Raw genomic sequence first — 17,963 nt, 5'->3', positions numbered from 1 at the left:
GAGCCGGGTCAGCTGATTGGCCGGAGCTCAAGCACCTCCCTTCACTTCGTCAATGTGACCAGGCAGCCTCTCTTTTGACAGGCATAACAACCTCGCTCTCCACTCCACACACAGGGTGAAGGATAGTCCTCAAGATGCAGTCTACACGCTTCCTCGCAGCAAACATGCTGCGCCAGCAACCCACTATGTTCTTACTGCGGTCCCGCGCAGCACCCACGCTGCGAGCCCAGCCCATCCGGAGCTTCCAAACCAGCGCAAAGCGGATGATGCCACTCCCCGTACGTAGAGGTCCATGCATTGTATTACACGAACGTCGCTGACATGGTCCGTAGAAAGAAGAGCAGTCCGGTACATCAAGTGTCATAACCCTTCCTCCACGCCCACGAGCTGACTTACCGCACAGGCCACACCGTCTCCCAGCGCCTACGCTCACTCAAGCGGATCCCACCGGAATTGATCCCACTGGGTGTCGTGCTTGCTGCTGCCATTTTCGCCGCGGTCTGGAGTTTGAGCCGCAAGCTGTACACGGACACGACGCTCCGGCTGTACCGGCAAGGTCCTGAGGCGAAGAAGGCCTGAGTGTTCATTTAAACGGCATGCTTGAGGCACATACACAAGCTGCGAATGGGGCTGAGAGCGGCTTGACGACACGATTGCACAAGCATTTGAGGTGCAGAGACAGACTGTAAGCTCTGGCGTTCTGTAGCACGGACACATCGGAATGACATCGAAGTTGTATCACCTACACTGAGAACATGTCTGCCTTTCTGTGGAGAACACGATGAGAGTGCTTATCAAAGCCCATCATCCAGTCAGTGTCCAGCTCACACGTAAGTAGGCTTGCGGCTTTCATGGACTGTCAAAGGTAGTAAGCTGCACTCTCCAGCAGCAAGGAAGCTATCACGGTAGGCCATGGTTCTTGCCACCCACCTATGCAACATCTTCTGGTAAGTGCCCGAGTGCTCAACGTGGCAGATATCTGCTTCCTACCTGAGCTTGTAGGACTGCCTTTACTGCTGGCATCCAAGCAAATCAAGTCCACCCTCGCGCGTTAATCGAACCAGCAAACCTTTTCAGCATTCAGACATCCCTTCGAACCTCAAAAGCATGCATGGGGCATATCAGTTCTATCAGTCACACTCGCGGCTTGCTCGACCGGTTTTACACTCCACGCCGTCGCGGACACCAAAAGCAAACCGTGGAAGTCAATGGGCACGCTGTCATCCAACGACTGTTTATGCGCGACAAGCGTCTGGGGCCCGAACTTCAACGCATTCTCACCTGTGGACGTACCGGAGAGCGGCCGTCTGGTGCTATGGTTCAGCTCATATTGCACCAGAGAATCTTAAGTCATAGATGGTGGTTGATTAAAGTATGAATGCAACGATTTGGCGCCGTTCAGCAGAAGGAGCATGGGCTTCTTTGCTTAGGCTTAAGGTGAGCAAATCTAACACACCAGTAGGTCAGTATTGGCGATGCTGAATGGAAATCAAAGCGGTTGTATCGGCCAGTATATGTCGGGATACATGAGCTATTGTTCGGCAGTGCAGGACGGGGGACGAAAACGACTGCGTGTTATTTCATGACCAAGGCTCAATGCTATGCTGCCGATCATAACATCCAAGTGGTGACTCGTTGCGTGGTTGGCACATCAGCGTCCTCCCCACATCTAAAGTCCGAGCAAGCTAAGGCCCGATTAGGTCGTACCGCCCGTCTCACTTGACTAGACAATGCAGTGGAGACCTTTTAACTCCATCAATTACCATAACACACCACACTGATGTATCACAGTCCTGCCTGTAAGTCCGTAAGAATGAACGCCTCCCCAGTCTGCCAATGTTTCTTTCACGCGCCTGCGGTACAACTATGCTCCGCTTGGGGCTCAAAGGAGGTAGATGTATAAGGTCTTGTCCTCCGCTGTCAATACTACATCTCAATCTGCATCATACACTTTTGTCCACCAAATACCGAAGCACAAAACCTTATTCAACCACTGCAACCATGGCTGCGAGTACCAGTGAGACTCCGAGGAGCCTTCCTACTGTCTACGAGTCGTACCCTTACATCTCTCGCGAACGATTTGCTGGCAAGCTCAATGGCAAAGTAGTATGTCACACCTTCCCGCGTAGTAGTCTTGATCTAACGCACCATCCAGGCGATCGTGACAGGCACATCAGTCGGCATCGGAAGGGAGACTGCCAAGTCATTCGCGTCCGCAGGTGCAAAGACTGCCTGCGTTGCCCGTCGCGAGGCCGACCTGAACAGCCTCGTTGAGGAGATCAAGAAGGCCGGCGGCCATGCTATCGCTGTTGTTGCCGACGTCGCCGAGCCTGGAGCTGCTCAACGTATCGTTGGTAAGGTCGAAGAAGAACTCGGTCCCGTCGACATCTTGGTTAACAACGCCGCCATCTCTCGCATAGGCCCTGTAGAGGCGGAGGCGGAAGACATGGCCAAGTGGTGGCGCGTCCTTGAGGTCAACGTCAAAGCACCTGTAGCTTTGAGCCGTGCTGTCTTGCCGGGCATGCTCAAGCGCAACTCTGGCAGCATCATTACCGTTACGAGTGGCGTGCTTTCCATGAGCCTTCCTGTCATGTCAGCCTACTCTTCCTCGAAGGCCGCCATCACAAAATTCCACCAAGCGCTCGGCATTGAGCTCCAGGGCACTGGTGTGACCACGGTCTCTGTCAACCCCGGTTTTATCGCGACTGAGCTTGGAAAGCCCGAAGATGCTATCAATCGTGACGCTATGGACCACCCGCTTACGAAGGCTTTCATGTCCAGCATCAGCAACGGCTCCTTCAAGCATACCGACATTGATGTGCCTGCAAACTACATGGTTGCCCTGGCTGCGGACGAGAGGTGCAAGGTTTTGCAAGGTATGTACGTAAGTGCGACGGCACCACTGGAGGCTATTCTGGAAGAGGCGGAGAAAGAGGGCAAGGGCAGAATCGGCAAGGAGAAGATGTATGTGATCAACATGCCGGAGTTGTAACGGTGATAACAGCAGCGAGTGCACGTTATACTGGCAGTGGTGGGGGAGTCTAGCTCGTGCGCTATACGTCCGTTTATCAAGAAGTACGTCTTGCTTTATTCCATCTCCGGTGTGATAACGTTGCTCTGTAACGTGTCAATAAGCTGCATCGCGAAGTCAGCGTCGACCAGACATGCAATAGCAGCTCGTCAGGCTCACCACTTCTCGCATTGTCTGCGCAGACTTAGAGCGAATCTCTTCGATGGAGCTTGGCGAGAAGAATGCAGTGTGACAAGTCAAGACCATCCCTGTACGCTACGTTAGCGAATTAAACCTCTGCAGACGATCAGGAGATGCCAGCTTACTACCAGTAAGCCAAGGCTCCTTGTTGCGGTAAGCTTGGATGAGTGAATGAGCAGGCTCCTCAATCGGTTCGACGGGAAGCACATCCAGTCCAGCTCCGGCAAGGATGTTCTCTCGCAAGCACTGCTCAACTGCATCCAGGTTGACAATCTCTCCACGAGCTGTGTTGACAAGGACAGCGTTCTTCGGCAGAAGTGAGAGTAGTTCGTAGCCAACAAGATTCCTGGTCTCTCGTGTGCAGGGTGCGTGGATCGAGAGGATGCTAGATCTCCGGAAGAGCTCCTGGATGTTCTTCGTGCGTTCGCATCCAACAGCTTTGTCTGCGCCGTTCGGTAGATCTGTCGCAGTCTCAGTACGACGATACAGAAGATTGAACTGTCGAGTTGCTTACAGGGATCGTAGAACAGTACGTTCCTGCCGAGATCAGCATTGATCGATTGGATTGAGGATGTGGAGTTACCTACCAGCCAAATGCTTTCGCTCGCAATGCTGCGGCCGTGCCTATTCGACCCAAACCGAGGATGCCAAAGGTAGCGCCGCGGGATCTTGCTATCAAAGGATGGTCGACCGGACAGTAAGGCGCCGGCGGCGTAGCTCGCTGCAGGTCGTTGTGGAGGAGAATGCCTCTCCGAAGTGACAAGGCAAGGCCAATGGCATGGTCCGCAATGTCTTCGGTGCCGTAGTCTACGTGTTAAGCATCGAGCCGTCAACGCCGAATCCAGATGGGAAGGTGGTTCGGATGGAGATTTAAACGCACCAGGCACGTTGCAGACAGTGACACCACGTTTAGCCAACGCTGGACGATCAAGCCTATCGTACCCTACGCCCATGCGAACCACGCTGCAATAGTAGGCTGAGATCAGTGACCATTTGGATGTGCGAGGCCGGGCAACTCACACCTTCAGCTTCGGGAACAGCTCGATGTCTTTTTCGGTCAGATACAGCTTGAGTATCATCTGGTGGAGTTGTCAGCCAGGGATCTCTTGGAAGGCCCGTATTGCTACCATACAAGGCCATGAACTTCGTCTCGGATGTCCTTGGGAATCTCTGCCCATGGTCGAACGGTCGCAGTTCCACTGGGCGCCAGCGCAGCGCGCAAGAATCGGACCTTGTAAGAGTGAGTGGGATCAACATTGAAGATCTGATCTTCGAGCAAGCCTTCGGGATGTTGTCCATCTGCCTCTAGGATCGTATATGTCCGAATGTCTGCGGCCGCCATGATCATTGATGGACTGGAAGACGTGAAGCAAGTGAATGGGCTATACTTCTTACACCTGGGACACTTCGATGCGACTGCGAGATTCCGCAACGAAGCAATATAGCAAGATCACTAGATGATCCTGGTGAGGTTGGATTCATATACCGATGTCGCTCTTTGCTTGGTGGGGTTCGGATGGGGGTAGGTCACGACGTGCAACCAGATTGCCGAGTCGACAGTGCCGACGAGCCATTACTGGTTTTCCCACAAGATAGACGAACGCCCCAAGCACATACTATCTGTCGTCTACATTGGCAATCTCAACCATGTCAAAGTTGGAACTTACCTTACATTACCGTCGCAGGAGCTGTCCTTCGAGAAGCAGACCTTGAGGTTCAAACGGGCTCGGAGCGGAAGAACGTGCTTCTCCGAACGCTTTTGCTTGATTGCCTACATCACGTCGACGGCATGAGCTTCATATAGATCCAAGCATGTTTGATAGATAGCGGTTTGCAGACAGCTCGGCCGACACCCATCCTTGGGGCTATCAAGTTTTTCCACTTGACGGTACTAGCTTACGCAACCTTTGGACTGCATCATTGCACGCAATAGCATGCATCGTGAGCGAAACGCCTTCAGGCCGGTAAAGGCAACTGCGCACTCTGTAAATCTGCGATTAAGAATTGTTAGCGATGGCTCATAATACGTGAAATGATTGTAGTGAGACGGCGGAAAGTGCTTCGTCAGACAGCAGTTGGACAATAGTGACTCTACATGGAAAGTTCGGTACAGGTCTGTGAGTTATTGATGTATCATCATCTTAAGGATGTGGATTGATGCGCTGGAAGGAGTGCTTACAGATGATCCGGTGATACCTCGCTCGATGGTGGGATCCTCACATACAGACGACAGATCGCGGCCACCTCAGCCGGGCTTCTGGCGCTTAAAGAAAGCATCTAGCTTCTTCTGTCCGGCATCGTGTGCGAGCCGGCCAATGCCACCTCGCTGCCTTTTCAGGCCAACAAGGTGCTGCTTGTTGTCAACGGCGAGGATTGCGGTTGACCAGCCACGCAGAATGCGCACGGCCGTCATCGGTGATGCGTCGCTAGACTTGGGCTTGAGGATATTGAGGGGTACTACAGCGTCAGCGCCCTGTACCGGAGGTTCCGGTGTGGGCAAGGCCAAATCCTCTGCTAGGCCCTGCGGCAGTGGCGCTGCTTCTCCTGCAGAAGCTTTTCTAGAGGTCTCTTCCATATCATCCCTGGTGAGAGCGAGCTCCAGATAGCCGGTATTGCTCCAGCCTCCGAGGTGCTCAAGAATGAGATTGCCCCGTGCCGCAGTAACCTCCGGTGCCACGGTCAAGCTTTTCTTCGGTAGTCGTACCAGTAATCTTCGCCAGAGATGTGATAGGAATATGCCATGAGACACCACAACCACATGCAGTCCGCTAGCTGCAGCGTTTCGCTCGTGCCGGTTTATCAGCGGTACAAGATGCTGGTCCAGAAAGGCATCTGCACGCTTAGCCAGAGACTCCTTGCTCTCAGCGTCCACAAAGGCAGGATTACTATTATCAGACTGACGGCGGGATGAGACAGGCTTGCCTTCATAGAAGCCGAAGTCCTGCTCGACGAGCTCAGCAACCTGCACAATCTGCAATGTGGCGGTGCCGGCGTTGCTGTTGACGTCCGGAAGGGTATATTGCGCCTTCAAGACCGCCTCGGCTGTCTTTACGGCTCGTTGTAGCGGCGACGCGAACAGATGGGTGACCTTTATACCGCGCTTTGAGAAATGCTCCCCTAGACAGCGTGCTTGATCAACTCCATAGTTGGTAAGCGCCGAATCGCGCACACCCGCGAAAAGGCCGGCTACGTTGTCGACAGTCTCGCCATGGCGGATGAGATATAATTTCATTAGGTCATCATGCCAATGGTACGGATGGATGCTGATGAAGTGTTCGAAGCGAGCTATGCGAGATGTGGACGTCGAAAGGACGACGGTGCTCCGTGCACTCGCGCCACGAAATCCATCCAACGCATAAGAAACTATCATTCTCTGCCTAGCAACATCACAGTCGAGAAAGTGAACAACGTAGTCATAATATGAAAAGAAGCGTAAGAGTGACTTCCTCCGGCGGAGAGTAATAAAGAAGCTGGGTCCGTTGCCAAGTGCTCGGCGCACATGGAAGAGCATTCACGACGATGATCGCTAGGCGGATGCCCTGGTCGTGGTACTCATTAGCAGGAGCCGCACTCAAGGCCAAATGTAACCGCCTTTAGTGATGGCGGGACCCAGAATAGCCCTGCACCGCAACGCTCTTCAAGTATTTCTCATCTTCGCCCGCTGTAGAAACAGTGCAATGAGCGTTCCACAGTCCACACCATACTCGCATTCACGAGATGCTGTCAACTACGTGCACATTCTGAGTCTTCCTATCTCGGATTTCATAAATACCGCGGAGCAATAACATGGACTAGCTTAGAGGAAAAGGCACGCTTGATTCTTTCTGACTGCGGTCGACCAGAGTCGGCCCACCACCCTCGTTCTGCCCATAATAAAGACTCGAGCACTTGTACCATCCTTCGGTACCCACACCAATCTATGCTAACAGCACCTTTAGATGCACGCCATATACACAATCACCACCGTGAGAGGTTGCAGCATTCTTCTGCTATGCAGGAGCGGCACACAACGGACGGCACGGAGCTAGAGCAGCACAAATTGGGCAGTATCGAGCTTCTCACCACCAGCAACATGGCGACACCAGACGACAAAGGACTTGGTGATAGCAACAAATATACACTCCGACCCCAGGCTCGAAGCGCCGTCCAAGTCTTCAGCAGCACCTGGATCGACGAAGACGAGACAGGAGACTACGATCCAAGCCAGGAGAGACGACAACTGAAGTTTCAGCGGAGTAAAGTGAGATTCAGTAGCGCGGACGATGATCAGCAACTGAACGCTCCCTTTCTTAACAACGAAGTGAGCGAAGCCGTCGATACGATCTGCCTGCCCAAACTTGTCGTTCGGCTGAATTTCTTGAGTGTAAGTGGCAAAGCAACTCTGCAAAAGACCCTGAGCGAGCCGCCCGCTCACAGTGACCTGGGTCACGATGACTTCTGCGAAGGCTACAGACTTCGCAGGAGAAACGTACCTGGTTCGCCTCTTTACGATCCCTCTGCGCAGGTTGCGCCATCTTATGGTGGATCAGACCTGCCTCAAGACCTGACCGGGCATCCGGCCGCCCGAGGTTGCCGAGCGTGCTTTGACCTTAGCATTAGGTGTCCACTGCTCGACGACGAACGCGCGTGGCCTTGCTGGACATGTCAGGCTGACGACCATGACTGCGAGCTCATGATTCCGCCCACGGTCAAGCAGCCGTGCGAGCGCTGCAAAAGTCGCAGACGGAATTGCTCTTACAGGTGGGTGTCTGAGCACAGTGGACCGTGCCAGCACTGCGCCGACGAGGGCTACAACTGCCTTGCTGGACCGGCCGATGAGGGTATTCGCACTCGCATTCGGTATGACCGGGACTGGAAGACAGACCCCCCGCTGAACCGGAAGCGGGTGCTTCGAGCGAAGACGTACTGGACATGCATGCAGTGCAGGGAAGCCGGCCGTGTATGCTCGTTCGCGGCAGGTGTCAATAGTGATGACTGTACGTCATGCACAACGGAAGGGAGGACGTGCATTCCGGAGCAGACCACTGTCCCGCAGCAACCTCGCTCCGCTACGAAGCGTGTTGATTCCGTGTTGGCTTCACCAAGCAAGAGACGTCCCGACAACATGCCGAAGGACCCGTCCTCTAACAAGCGATCGAAGTCGGCAAGTCACTTAGCACAAGCTCAGCAGAGTGTACAAGATGCACCAGGCGAGACCCAAATAACTCTGACCAAGTTCTGCCATCCTATCGCCTTCAATTACGATGGAAACTGCAGCTTCTGCGGTGGTTCAGCCTTCCCATTGATCGGTCTCGAAATGCGTGAAGTGGAGGATATTGACTGGGCTGACCGTCGCAGCTACGCGGAGGTCAGCGGTGGACGCACGGCTGACGGCGCTACAAATACGAAGGTCTGCACAGCCTGCACTATGCGCCGTATCACCATCCTGCTGTGCCAGAAGCACTTACTTCGACCCATCAAAGGCGCTACCAGCCAATTGCTCGATGCTGATGGCGCGCTCATGTCACTGTTCTCCGGCAAGTGTCGTTCAAAGGACCGCTGGTGCTCAATCTGTCCGGCTCTGGCTCTGTACGAGTGTGAGGCTCCCGGCTGCATGGACATACTGGGCAATTCTTGCACTGGATGTAGCCTGGCCCTTTGCGAGACATGCATGCTTAGTTTGGTGGGTGAGTATGACGGTGGGCTACAGAAGATGCTGGCTGACATGGTTGATGTGTCAACCGACGAGAGACCGCTGGGTTTGAGGGCGGACTGGGAGCTCCTGAAAGAGGGTGGGCTCCTGATGAGGCATGTTCTCTCTACGTGCGAACACTAGAAGCAGGCCAGGTGTCTGAACTGCAGCAAAGATACGACTCATTGGAGATTTGGCCATTAATCATCTCCGTTACAGAGATCTCGGGCAGATAGGCCGAATTGTGCAATGACAAGCTCAAAACTTCTAGCATTCAAATCCTGCCAGCCGCTCAGACTGATACCCAACGCTTATGCTGCCACACGCGCCAACGCTATATTGAACGTCCAGTTGCTACCTACGTGCCGTTCTTCGCTCGGTCAAGATAGTCCTGCCCAGCATGCTCGTATTCATTCGACAGGTAGCGCTCCAGATGCTTTGACAGATACGATGTCATACGTGTCAGCTCCTCCCGCAATCTACTCACCGACTGCGCGTCCATGTTTGTATGCGCGAGCAGATCCGGCATGCTAACTAAAGCAGGGAATTAGCGGGCCAACAACCTAGAAGCAGATGCATTACGTACCAAATAGCCTCAGCAGATGCTCGCAGCCGTACATGTCAACTAACGACTTCCCCTCGTAATCTCCGTGGCCTGCTTCAAGCAACTTGTGCGTCTGGTAGAATTGCTGGCGCTCGAATCGATAGAGGAGAATGCGGCCTAATGACTTGTTGAAGTACTCTTTCACGCCCGCGATGACCTCCTCCAGAATGTCTGCATCTGCAGAGTTCGGCTTGATGTGCGGTTGATTCATAGCGTAGCGCTCGTACTCGTTCAGGAATTGCGTGATCGGCGTCGGTGATGGTACTGGTGCTAGCTTCTGCTCTTTGGTCACTTTCTCCCAGTCATCAACGAGTATTGACTTCAGTGTGTCTGGCATGAAGAGGCGGACAGCGGGTCGTCGGACAAAGTCTTCTTCCTGTTCAGACACTTGACTTAGCGCTGCTTCTTGCTCTACATTCTGCTTAATGGCTCTGGACCGAGTCAATCGTGCTTCGCCAGGATTTACCAATGGGACTGTTTCCACCTTTGCAGATCTTAGTCTGTACAGAGGGGCGGGCGGTCGGTGCTCGCTTGCCATGTTCAAATGCAAATGGAGACTCTATGATGCATGCGCAGGCAAATGAGAGTGGGCCGTGAGAACGAAGAAGACCTCAATAGCGCAGACAAAGTAACGCTTCGTAGTCGCAGATACAGCAGAAAGGTTAATAGACAGACGAGCAAACAGCGACGAAACGTACCTTGTCGATCCCTTCAATTTCCCTACCACGCTTAGTGCCTCTCGATGGTTGCGGCACCGCAGAGCTGCGGTCCTCGCTACCTCTCGCGGACGAGCCTGTCAGGTCTGAGCCGTACGGTCGCTTCTTGGTAGAGATAGAAGCTGGCTTGCCGGTTTGCGCTCTTCGCTGAGCTTCCATGTCCTTGCGTAGATTCGAGGCTAGATCCTTGTTTTCATCCGTGAACTTTCGAAGACGTTCTTGCGGGACCCAGTCATCCCATCTGTATCCGGGACGAGCGGTTAGCAGGGACACGGCCAGTATTCATGTGCTCGGCTTACGCCTGACCCCTCCAGACGTTCCACGTAGCAGTGAAAAGGGGCCAAAAGAGCCACATAAGGAACCGCAGCGTCGTGTGTAGAGCGGCGTGTTCGTGCCAGTCTCTCCACTGCTACATGCGGAGGAATGAAGGCCACGCAAAGGGCGAACGGGCTGACAGCTTGCCAGCCTATTGAGGGAAACCAAAGTCGAACACCAACTTACGTGTTCTTCCAGCCCTTGTAGTGCACACGGTACATAAAGCCATCCTTCTTGTCGCTTGGGTCCTTAACTTTCGACTCGAGTACCTTCGCTTCGTATAGCAAATCGTGGTGGAAGCACAGTACTTTCTCGTCCTTGTGATAAAGCGGTTGCGTACTTGAAGAAGGAGCCATGTTCTTGCGTCCCAATCCTAGTCCGGAGTAGTGGTGTTGATATAGCAAATATGTATGGCTGAAAAGAGGTGGCAAGCGTGGTGGTATTGGTAGGCTGATGTCTACGCAAGACACGAAAGCGGAAATCACACCTGCACGGACCTTCGCGTTGGTTTCGAGGCATGAGTGTTTCATTCACGCGACGCTACGAGTGTAAACGCGTTCTTCACAGTAAACGAGTACCGGTGCAACAGAACAACATGATAGTTGCGTACACAATAGAATCTCAAGCACCAAGACTGCATCGAGCTAAGGCGTACCCAAACCAAGGGTCACCCAGGGATATGTATCATTCCCCATCCCCCAAGTCAGTCTAACCCAGCATAGTCCTCTGCCGCATGATGTACTCCTTCCCCTCGCTAAGAGCCAGAAACTCAAGGCGTTCTGGCAGCGCCATCTCGTCGCCGACCGAGCGAGATCCTTCCGCTATGGACGGGATCTCAGCGTGCTCGAGTTGTAGCCCTGCAATGAGATGACGGATTCTGTCGGCGGAGACAGTATGGTACGTTTCATTCATGTAGAGCATTCTGCCTTGCGTAACCGGAAACGCGTCCACCTTGCCCGAGCTGCTTGAAGCATCTGAGCTCAGATGCAGCTCATGCAGCGAGACACGTTTTTCATCGCCGTGGACTTGCGTGGAGGCGAGCCTTTTGCTGCGACTGCGTACCGGAAGAATCATTTCGACCTGCTTCGCGGGCTTCATGGGTGTGTCGTTCCTTGAGTCAACTTTGTGGTAGAAAGGCTCCCCGTCTACCCCTTCATCGACCACGATGTCTTTGCGCACCGGTAAGGCCCTGACAGAAAGGTCGTCGTCCCCATCACCGCTCGTGATCGCTCTCAGCGCGCGGAGTACGAACTGCGTGCCTCCACACCTCGTCCCATAGTATCCCCGGCCTTCACACTCAACAGGAGCGTAGTCAGACTCGTGCTTCAGCATGTACACCGTGAAGCAGTCAAGACACTGCCAAGCAGATGTAACTCCTCTCGCCCTCTCAAGGCCCGGGCTTGACGGCTGCGACGGCGACGGGAAGTTGAAGTCGATGGAGTGGAGACTGAAGTCCTGCTGTTCAGCTTCCTCCGAGCTAACCTCTGCATGGCCTGTGTCTTCCAGCTTTGGCGAGTCTTGCCCTCGAGGTGCCTTCTCAGCAGACTGCTTAGCGAACCACTCGGCCGCGAAGCGGTGCAACTCCCCCATCCACATGACCTCGCCCGGAGTAGGCTCAACGGTGTCCTCCTGATCCTTGCTTGTCGAACATGTCTTCTGTGCCGGAGTAGCCAAAACTTGATGGATCGAACAGACAGTTGGCGTACTTTTGTGCGCTGCGCATGTCTTGTCGCTCGGCGTGGCAAATGGGGCGGAGAGCGGGCAAAGGCGGCACACATTTGGCGGGCTCGAGATGCGTTGGTTGGCTGGGCGAGAAGTAACAACGTGTGGCTCATTGTCCTCACTCCAGCGGTTGGCCGGACTGATGTTGTGTACGAAGTACGACGGGCTGAAACCATGGGCAGTATGGTTGGAGACCGAGCGCGACGGCGTTGTTGGTGCGGAAGCCATAATTGTGGCAAAAGTTGGTGCTCCAGATGATACCTCCAGCGGATGCTCGCTACGGATACGAGTGCAGGACTCTGCTAGCCATGTAACAGCGATCAATATGTGAGAGATGCGTAGTGTGGACGGAGAGGGACGGCAAAAAGTGAAAGCGCCAACGGATGAGCGAACCTCTTACCTGCGCCGTACGCCGACGCTTGCCGTAATGCAAATTCTCTTTCTCTGACAACTTCAGGCTTGCGCGCGACGACGACAAAGTCATGCTCCGTGGGCAGGAGGGCGTGCAACGAACGCCAAGGGGGCCGAACCTACCTTGGGGCGGGACTGGGCAGCAATAAGAGGAAAGCTCACCTTCTGCGCACTTACCTCGAGATATCCTTCGTTCCTGCCGTGATGGTGGCCTTAGGGTCTAGCACTCTGAATGTGAATATAGTACCACGACGACAAACGATAGTAGCAAATACTGACCTTTCAACAATCGTTGGCGTCGCACGTGTTGCTCCTTACTGCAGTCGCACTCCAGCCTGCCCTCTCCTCTTACCCTCTCTCCCCTGCACATTCATAAACCCGCCTTCCTCCCCAGCATGCAACACACCCTTAGCAATCTCTTTCTTCTCATCCTCAATCTTCTTCAGCCGCTTCTCAGTCTTCTGCTTCCCACTGCCCTTCCCGTGAAACATATGCGAGAGATGCTTAAAAGCCTCCTTGACGCCCATCTCTCGCCCATACTCGTCATGATACCGCAACTTCACATCCGGCCGATACTCTGCATTGAACATGTCTGCCAACAGCTTAGCAATGTAGGTTTCGCGGCGGTCGTTCTCTTTGCGGGCGTATTCGTCCCTTTCGCGGTTTGTCATACGGGTAAATCTGCCAGACTCGCGGTCTCGCTGGCGCTGAGCTTTGGCTTCCGCATCGTAGGCGTCGATAAGGTGTTGTTTAGTTGCGAGAAAGTGGGCGCGTTGACGCTCTTTCGCGCTCAAGTCGGACGAGGAGGCGTCAGAGAGGAGACCGCGTTTACGAAGTAAGGCAAGTGTGCCAGCTGTCCCAGCGCCGGAAAGGGTGTCTTCATCTTCCAGGCCTGTAGCGGTGATGCCGGGCGCTGGCGTGCCAGACTCTTCCCGTTTGGGACGATCTTCCGCGTCGGCGGCTTCAGCGTAGGACTGAGCCATCGTAGTGTCGCCATCCTCATCCTCGACGACATTGTCGGCCGTGGCAGGGTGTGGTGTCCGGCTTAGCCTGGCTCGCGCTTCAGGCGCCTCTAGCTTCTTTAAGTTGGCCACGAATTCGGACGTCTCATCCATAACCATGCCGCCTTCACCCGCCTCCTCCTCATCTACCGGCATCTCTTCCCGCATTTGGCGTGCAAGCTCTGCACCGTCCATCTTCTTGCGCTTCTTCAAAGCTTGTCGTCTTTGCTCAGTAAGTTTGGCTTGCAGGTCTTCGTCATCAAACTCGAAAGCGCGTTTCTTGCCGTTTGTTGTACCGTTCGTGTCTATTCGATCGATTTCCATTGTATCTGCGGCTACGTCCACTTTCGCGGGTTGCGCAGGAGGGAAGATGTCATCGTCATCCCCCGCCTTCTGCCGCGTCTTCTTCTCTTTCCTTTTCTTTGGCTTCTTCACTTTGATTGTAGAGGGATCGATGTAGTCGGAAACGGGCGCATCATCCTTCAGCATGTCGAGGCTGATCTTGACGCCCTTGCTCTTGACCTCCTCGGCCTCGTCAAGCTCCCTCTGCACCGCCTCAGCGGCATTGCCTTGATCATCCAACGTAAAGCGCTTCTGCCTCTTGCCATCGATTTCCTCGTCGTACTTGCTTAGCACGTTCTTCACGTCGTTCTGCTCTGTAGGGTCGTAGTCTGGCCGCTTTTTCTTCAGTCGCAGCCGTTCCTCCAGCTTCTCCTTCGCCCTCAGGTCTGCATTCTCGAGCTCGTCGTCTTCGCTCTCATCGCCGATGCCAGTATCCTTGAGCGTCAGAACCTGCTCGCCGGTGATCTCATCGAATTCGGCTGCTTCGTGTCCAACCTTGACACCGGCCAAGTCTTTGCTGGTATACTCTAACTGTGCCTCCCGCTCTCTCGCCGCAAGCTCTTCCTCCAATTTGCGAGCCTTCTCGATCTTCTTCTGCCGCTTTTTCTGTTGTAGTAGCCATGATCGAGTGTCCAGCTCCTCCTCATCCGCGTCCCCAAGACCCTTACCCTCCATCTTAGCATAGCGTGCTGCGACGTCACGAGCCTTCTTCGCCGCCGCTTTCCGCTTCTCGCGCTCGAGCTTCTCTTGCCGTTCCGCCTCGAGCCTCTCCCAGTTCGCTCCAGCGGCAGCCTGGCGTTTCTCGAGTGTGCTGAGGTCCTCTTCCTCGACAGATTCCTCTCGTTGTCCCTTGAACTGCGGCGCAGAGTCTTTGCCGGGTACAGGCAAAGGTGCCATGCCGAGTGACACGCGGACTTTGTTCATCTGTTCGATCGTGGCGGCGTCCATGGCGGCGGTGGACAGCCAAATAAGGCCAGTGCTGAGGCGCTGCTGGCAGAGACAAGTCGAGAGAATGCGGAAGGTATGAGTCCGATGCGATGAGTTTAGTGACAACGAACTTAGTGAAGATGCGGCGGATCTTCCAGCATGACTCGCGGAGTACCATCACCAGCTCCATTAAGACTAGCTTCGTAGAATCTTGGCATTTCAGTCTATCAAAATCCGCCGATTTCCTTCCATCCGTCTTCCTTCTACATCAACAAGATCTGTGTCCAGCGGTCCCGACGTGCGGTGCTTGCGCTGTCACTGCCGGTTGCATCCCTGCGACATTTCGACGAATCTATGCAAACCTTCCTCTCAATGGAGTAAGTGCGGTCGACAGATCTCAGAGCGAAATGCGCGCGGTGCTTCGCTTTGAGTTCCTCGCGAGCTCGGCGACACTGCGTTGCTGGGGCGCTATATTCCGAATCGTTCCCGAGGCCGTCGGCCGCTGAGGGTTGGGACAAACCATAGCTTGCCTACATACTCATTTGCAGACTGTCTGCTGTTTACGGCACACAGGTTGGCTGGAGCCCTTAAGATTTCCTGGAACAGCAAGCAGTAGTGCTAAACATCCTTGGCGTTTCGCAACGTAGGCAAACAAGACGCAGACCAGGTAAAAGGACGTAAGAAAGCGTCCAAACGGTAGTCATCTACGCTTGTCTCTACACCTCCTCGTACACAGCTGCCACTCATACCTCGGAGGACTTTTCAAGTACCAACCCAGTAGCAATCTACACTTTCAGCGACATCTCAACAGAAGAGCGCTATGCTCAAGGTCCAACTAAATGTTGAGAGAATGCCAACGGCAAGACATTTCAACGTGGCAGGCAGGGCACGTAAGAGGTACGCCTTTGAATGCTCCGCGCTGACTGAATGGCGCGGTCCTCTGTGTTGCGCATTTGGAACATAGGAGTACTAGTAGGAACTAAGAGGCTGCTGATTGCACGTCACCCACCTACACAACCATTAAGCACCCAACTCCGGTTGTGGAGCTTATGCATTACCTGCCTGATCAGTCCCAAACGCTTATGGAGCGGCAAACGAACGCATGCGAAGCGTTCACGTGTGTGTGTTCTATCTCTACTTCTTTAAAAAGCTGAATCTGTGGCCATGACCACCACGCTGCCATTGATGAGTTCCCTAAATGTCGTTGTCGTCCTCGTCGTCATCCTCTTGCACGAGCTTGCCTTCTTCCGGTCGTATCCGCACAATAAACAGCAACACCGCAAACGCCGCGCTAAGCATCCCAATAAAGAAGAAAGGCATCCCAATCCAGACTCCTCCCAACTGCATGCCTCGCTTGAACAGACCTGCCAACAGCGCACCGCCGAACATGCTGCCCAGGGTATCCACAATGCTGACGATGCTGAACACACGTGCAATGTGATGCGCAGGTACTAGCGAAGTCAAGAAGCTTCGTATCATAATATGAGCGCCAAGGCCAAGCGAAGTGATGGCCATGCTGATCGCTACAGTGGGAACGTTCGGGGCCAGCCCGATCATCGTCGTTCCGAGCGCTGTTAGGAGCAGGCTCGCACGAGCCAGATAGAGGTCCTTCTGTTGGCTGGAGAGGTGCAAGCACTGCATCACTGCCTTAGAGAGCCACGGTAGGATTGCCGAGAGTAGTAGGACTTTAACGCCGCTGAAGATGGTCATGAGTAGCGTGGCGTTGGCGAAGGTCAGGCTGTAACGCTTGCTCACGTATTGCATGATGAAGGCGGAGGCAGACATGATGATTAGATGGCTGATAAAGGTCAAAATAAGTGCTGGCACTCTCCAGTCCTGCGTAAGAAGGGAGGTGGCTTCTATGACTTTCGTGGTGATGGGTGCAGCGAAATCGGCGTTAATGGGTGGCGGATTGGTCGACAGATCCGGTGGTGCTGGAGCTGACTCCCCACAAGGTGTAGGCGGCTGCGTGTCGGGTGGAGAAAGCGCTGTATGTCGGAAGCCCAGCGTCTCCGGGATCAACGGATAGGCTATGATGGGCAGAGCCATTAGGATAGTTCCAATGATGGAGGGAATCCACGGGGTGTATCGCATCAGCCATGCCGCAAGAGGTGGCATGAGGAGAGTGGCCGAGACATTGACAGCGCCCGCTCGTAAGAACGCGGCAGCACGCAGCGCTTCTGGTGTGATGTCCGATATGATAACGAAGAACAGCGATGACACGAAGGCGACCCTCCGGCCAACAGGGCATGGAAAGTGGACAGCCACGACAGGCGGACGTCGAAAGCTTGCCAGAACCAAGTGACAAGCTGCATCCAGCCCATCTTGAACGCAAATGACAGCAAGCCAAGGAAGAACAATGGTTTCCTTCCATATCTGTCCGCAACCCAGCCGAATGGGACGGCGAGTGCGAGTGACGGAATGCCATCGAAGAACTGCTGGTATCCACGTAGCTCGGCCAATTGCTCTTGTACCGCATTCACCTTGCAATGCAGCTCCGCGACGCCCCCTATGGCACCCGGTCCAACAGCCTCTCTGCTTATCAGTATCTTGCTAGGATCCACACTCTCATAGTGCTTGTAACAGATCACACTCTCGAAGATACGGACTTGAGGGCTCTCCGATATCTGGTCGCCGAAAGAGATGCAGAGGAGCAGCAGCATGAGAATAAGGTTGACTGTCTCGTGCGACACCCATTGTCCCCCTCTACTGTTGCCAGGGGATAGGTCGATGACCTCCCCGCATCGTGGGCTGAGGAGAGGGGACGTCTCTGACGGTCCATGGCGCATTGAGTCCGCTTTGGAAGTGCTGCCAACGCTTCCCTTGGTCATCGAGCTGTCGTCGTCTCCAAAGTAGTCTGTCGATATCGTTCTTGGTGTTGCCATTGCTTTTACGACGTTACACACTCATCGAAGGCGAAGGAGTCGTTTTGGTTACTCTCCTCTGTAGGGCAGAGGAAGGATTCACGGTCTTATCATCGTTGCTTGCCAGGCAACACCATTCAAGGGGAGCATATTGCGATGACGGGAAGGGAACGGATTGA

At 54.1% G+C, this 17,963-nt stretch overlaps 8 protein-coding genes across 8 annotated transcripts; 3 read left to right on the top strand and 5 right to left on the bottom strand.

The window, feature by feature from the left end:
• Window positions 1–194: 194 nt before the first annotated feature.
• On the top strand, window positions 195–753 carry BAUCODRAFT_35089 (uncharacterized protein). Its single transcript, XM_007679216.1, has 3 exons — window positions 195–278; window positions 333–348; window positions 404–753. The coding sequence occupies exons 1-3, from the start codon at window positions 264–266 to the stop codon at window positions 577–579; spliced, it is 207 nt and encodes a 68-aa protein (XP_007677406.1). The 5' UTR covers window positions 195–263; the 3' UTR covers window positions 580–753.
• Window positions 754–1,765: 1,012 nt separating this feature from the next.
• BAUCODRAFT_35087 (uncharacterized protein) lies at window positions 1,766–3,135 on the top strand. The gene is made up of 2 exons (XM_007679215.1): window positions 1,766–2,106; window positions 2,156–3,135. Exons 1-2 carry the CDS (start codon window positions 2,002–2,004, stop codon window positions 2,990–2,992), a joined length of 942 nt encoding a protein of 313 aa, XP_007677405.1. The 5' UTR covers window positions 1,766–2,001; the 3' UTR covers window positions 2,993–3,135.
• On the bottom strand, window positions 3,088–4,553 carry BAUCODRAFT_149122 (uncharacterized protein; the record flags this gene model as incomplete). The annotated part of the gene is made up of 8 exons (XM_007679527.1): window positions 3,088–3,135; window positions 3,191–3,279; window positions 3,337–3,672; window positions 3,726–3,748; window positions 3,799–4,018; window positions 4,092–4,174; window positions 4,232–4,290; window positions 4,344–4,553. 8 exons carry the CDS (start codon window positions 4,551–4,553, stop codon window positions 3,088–3,090), a joined length of 1,068 nt encoding a protein of 355 aa, XP_007677717.1.
• A 615-nt stretch (window positions 4,554–5,168) lies between these two features.
• Window positions 5,169–6,606, bottom strand: BAUCODRAFT_35085 (uncharacterized protein). Its single transcript, XM_007679214.1, has one exon. It carries the CDS (start codon window positions 6,579–6,581, stop codon window positions 5,457–5,459), a length of 1,125 nt encoding a protein of 374 aa, XP_007677404.1. The 5' UTR covers window positions 6,582–6,606; the 3' UTR covers window positions 5,169–5,456.
• Window positions 6,607–7,283: 677 nt separating this feature from the next.
• Window positions 7,284–9,026, top strand: BAUCODRAFT_25209 (uncharacterized protein; the record flags this gene model as incomplete). Its single annotated transcript, XM_007679156.1, has 1 exon — window positions 7,284–9,026. One exon carries the CDS (start codon window positions 7,284–7,286, stop codon window positions 9,024–9,026), a length of 1,743 nt encoding a protein of 580 aa, XP_007677346.1.
• On the bottom strand, window positions 8,977–10,956 carry BAUCODRAFT_35082 (uncharacterized protein). The gene is made up of 4 exons (XM_007679213.1): window positions 10,704–10,956; window positions 10,185–10,443; window positions 9,469–9,862; window positions 8,977–9,416 (listed from the first exon to the last, which is right to left on the bottom strand). Exons 1-4 carry the CDS (start codon window positions 10,871–10,873, stop codon window positions 9,241–9,243), a joined length of 999 nt encoding a protein of 332 aa, XP_007677403.1. The 5' UTR covers window positions 10,874–10,956; the 3' UTR covers window positions 8,977–9,240.
• Window positions 10,957–11,123: 167 nt separating this feature from the next.
• On the bottom strand, window positions 11,124–14,946 carry BAUCODRAFT_131959 (uncharacterized protein). The gene is made up of 5 exons (XM_007679526.1): window positions 12,969–14,946; window positions 12,828–12,878; window positions 12,774–12,785; window positions 12,640–12,683; window positions 11,124–12,538 (listed from the first exon to the last, which is right to left on the bottom strand). The coding sequence occupies exons 1-5, from the start codon at window positions 14,939–14,941 to the stop codon at window positions 11,226–11,228; spliced, it is 3,393 nt and encodes a 1,130-aa protein (XP_007677716.1). The 5' UTR covers window positions 14,942–14,946; the 3' UTR covers window positions 11,124–11,225.
• Window positions 14,947–16,114: 1,168 nt separating this feature from the next.
• Window positions 16,115–17,709, bottom strand: BAUCODRAFT_123567 (uncharacterized protein; the record flags this gene model as incomplete). The annotated part of the gene is made up of 2 exons (XM_007679525.1): window positions 16,115–17,097; window positions 17,142–17,709. The coding sequence occupies 2 exons, from the start codon at window positions 17,707–17,709 to the stop codon at window positions 16,115–16,117; spliced, it is 1,551 nt and encodes a 516-aa protein (XP_007677715.1).
• Between the last annotated feature and the right edge of the window lie 254 nt (window positions 17,710–17,963).

This window comes from Baudoinia panamericana, assembly GCF_000338955.1.
Source record: "Baudoinia panamericana UAMH 10762 unplaced genomic scaffold BAUCOscaffold_8, whole genome shotgun sequence".
Lineage (NCBI taxonomy): Eukaryota > Fungi > Ascomycota > Dothideomycetes > Mycosphaerellales > Teratosphaeriaceae > Baudoinia > Baudoinia panamericana.
This window is presented reverse-complemented; position numbering and strand designations above follow the sequence as displayed.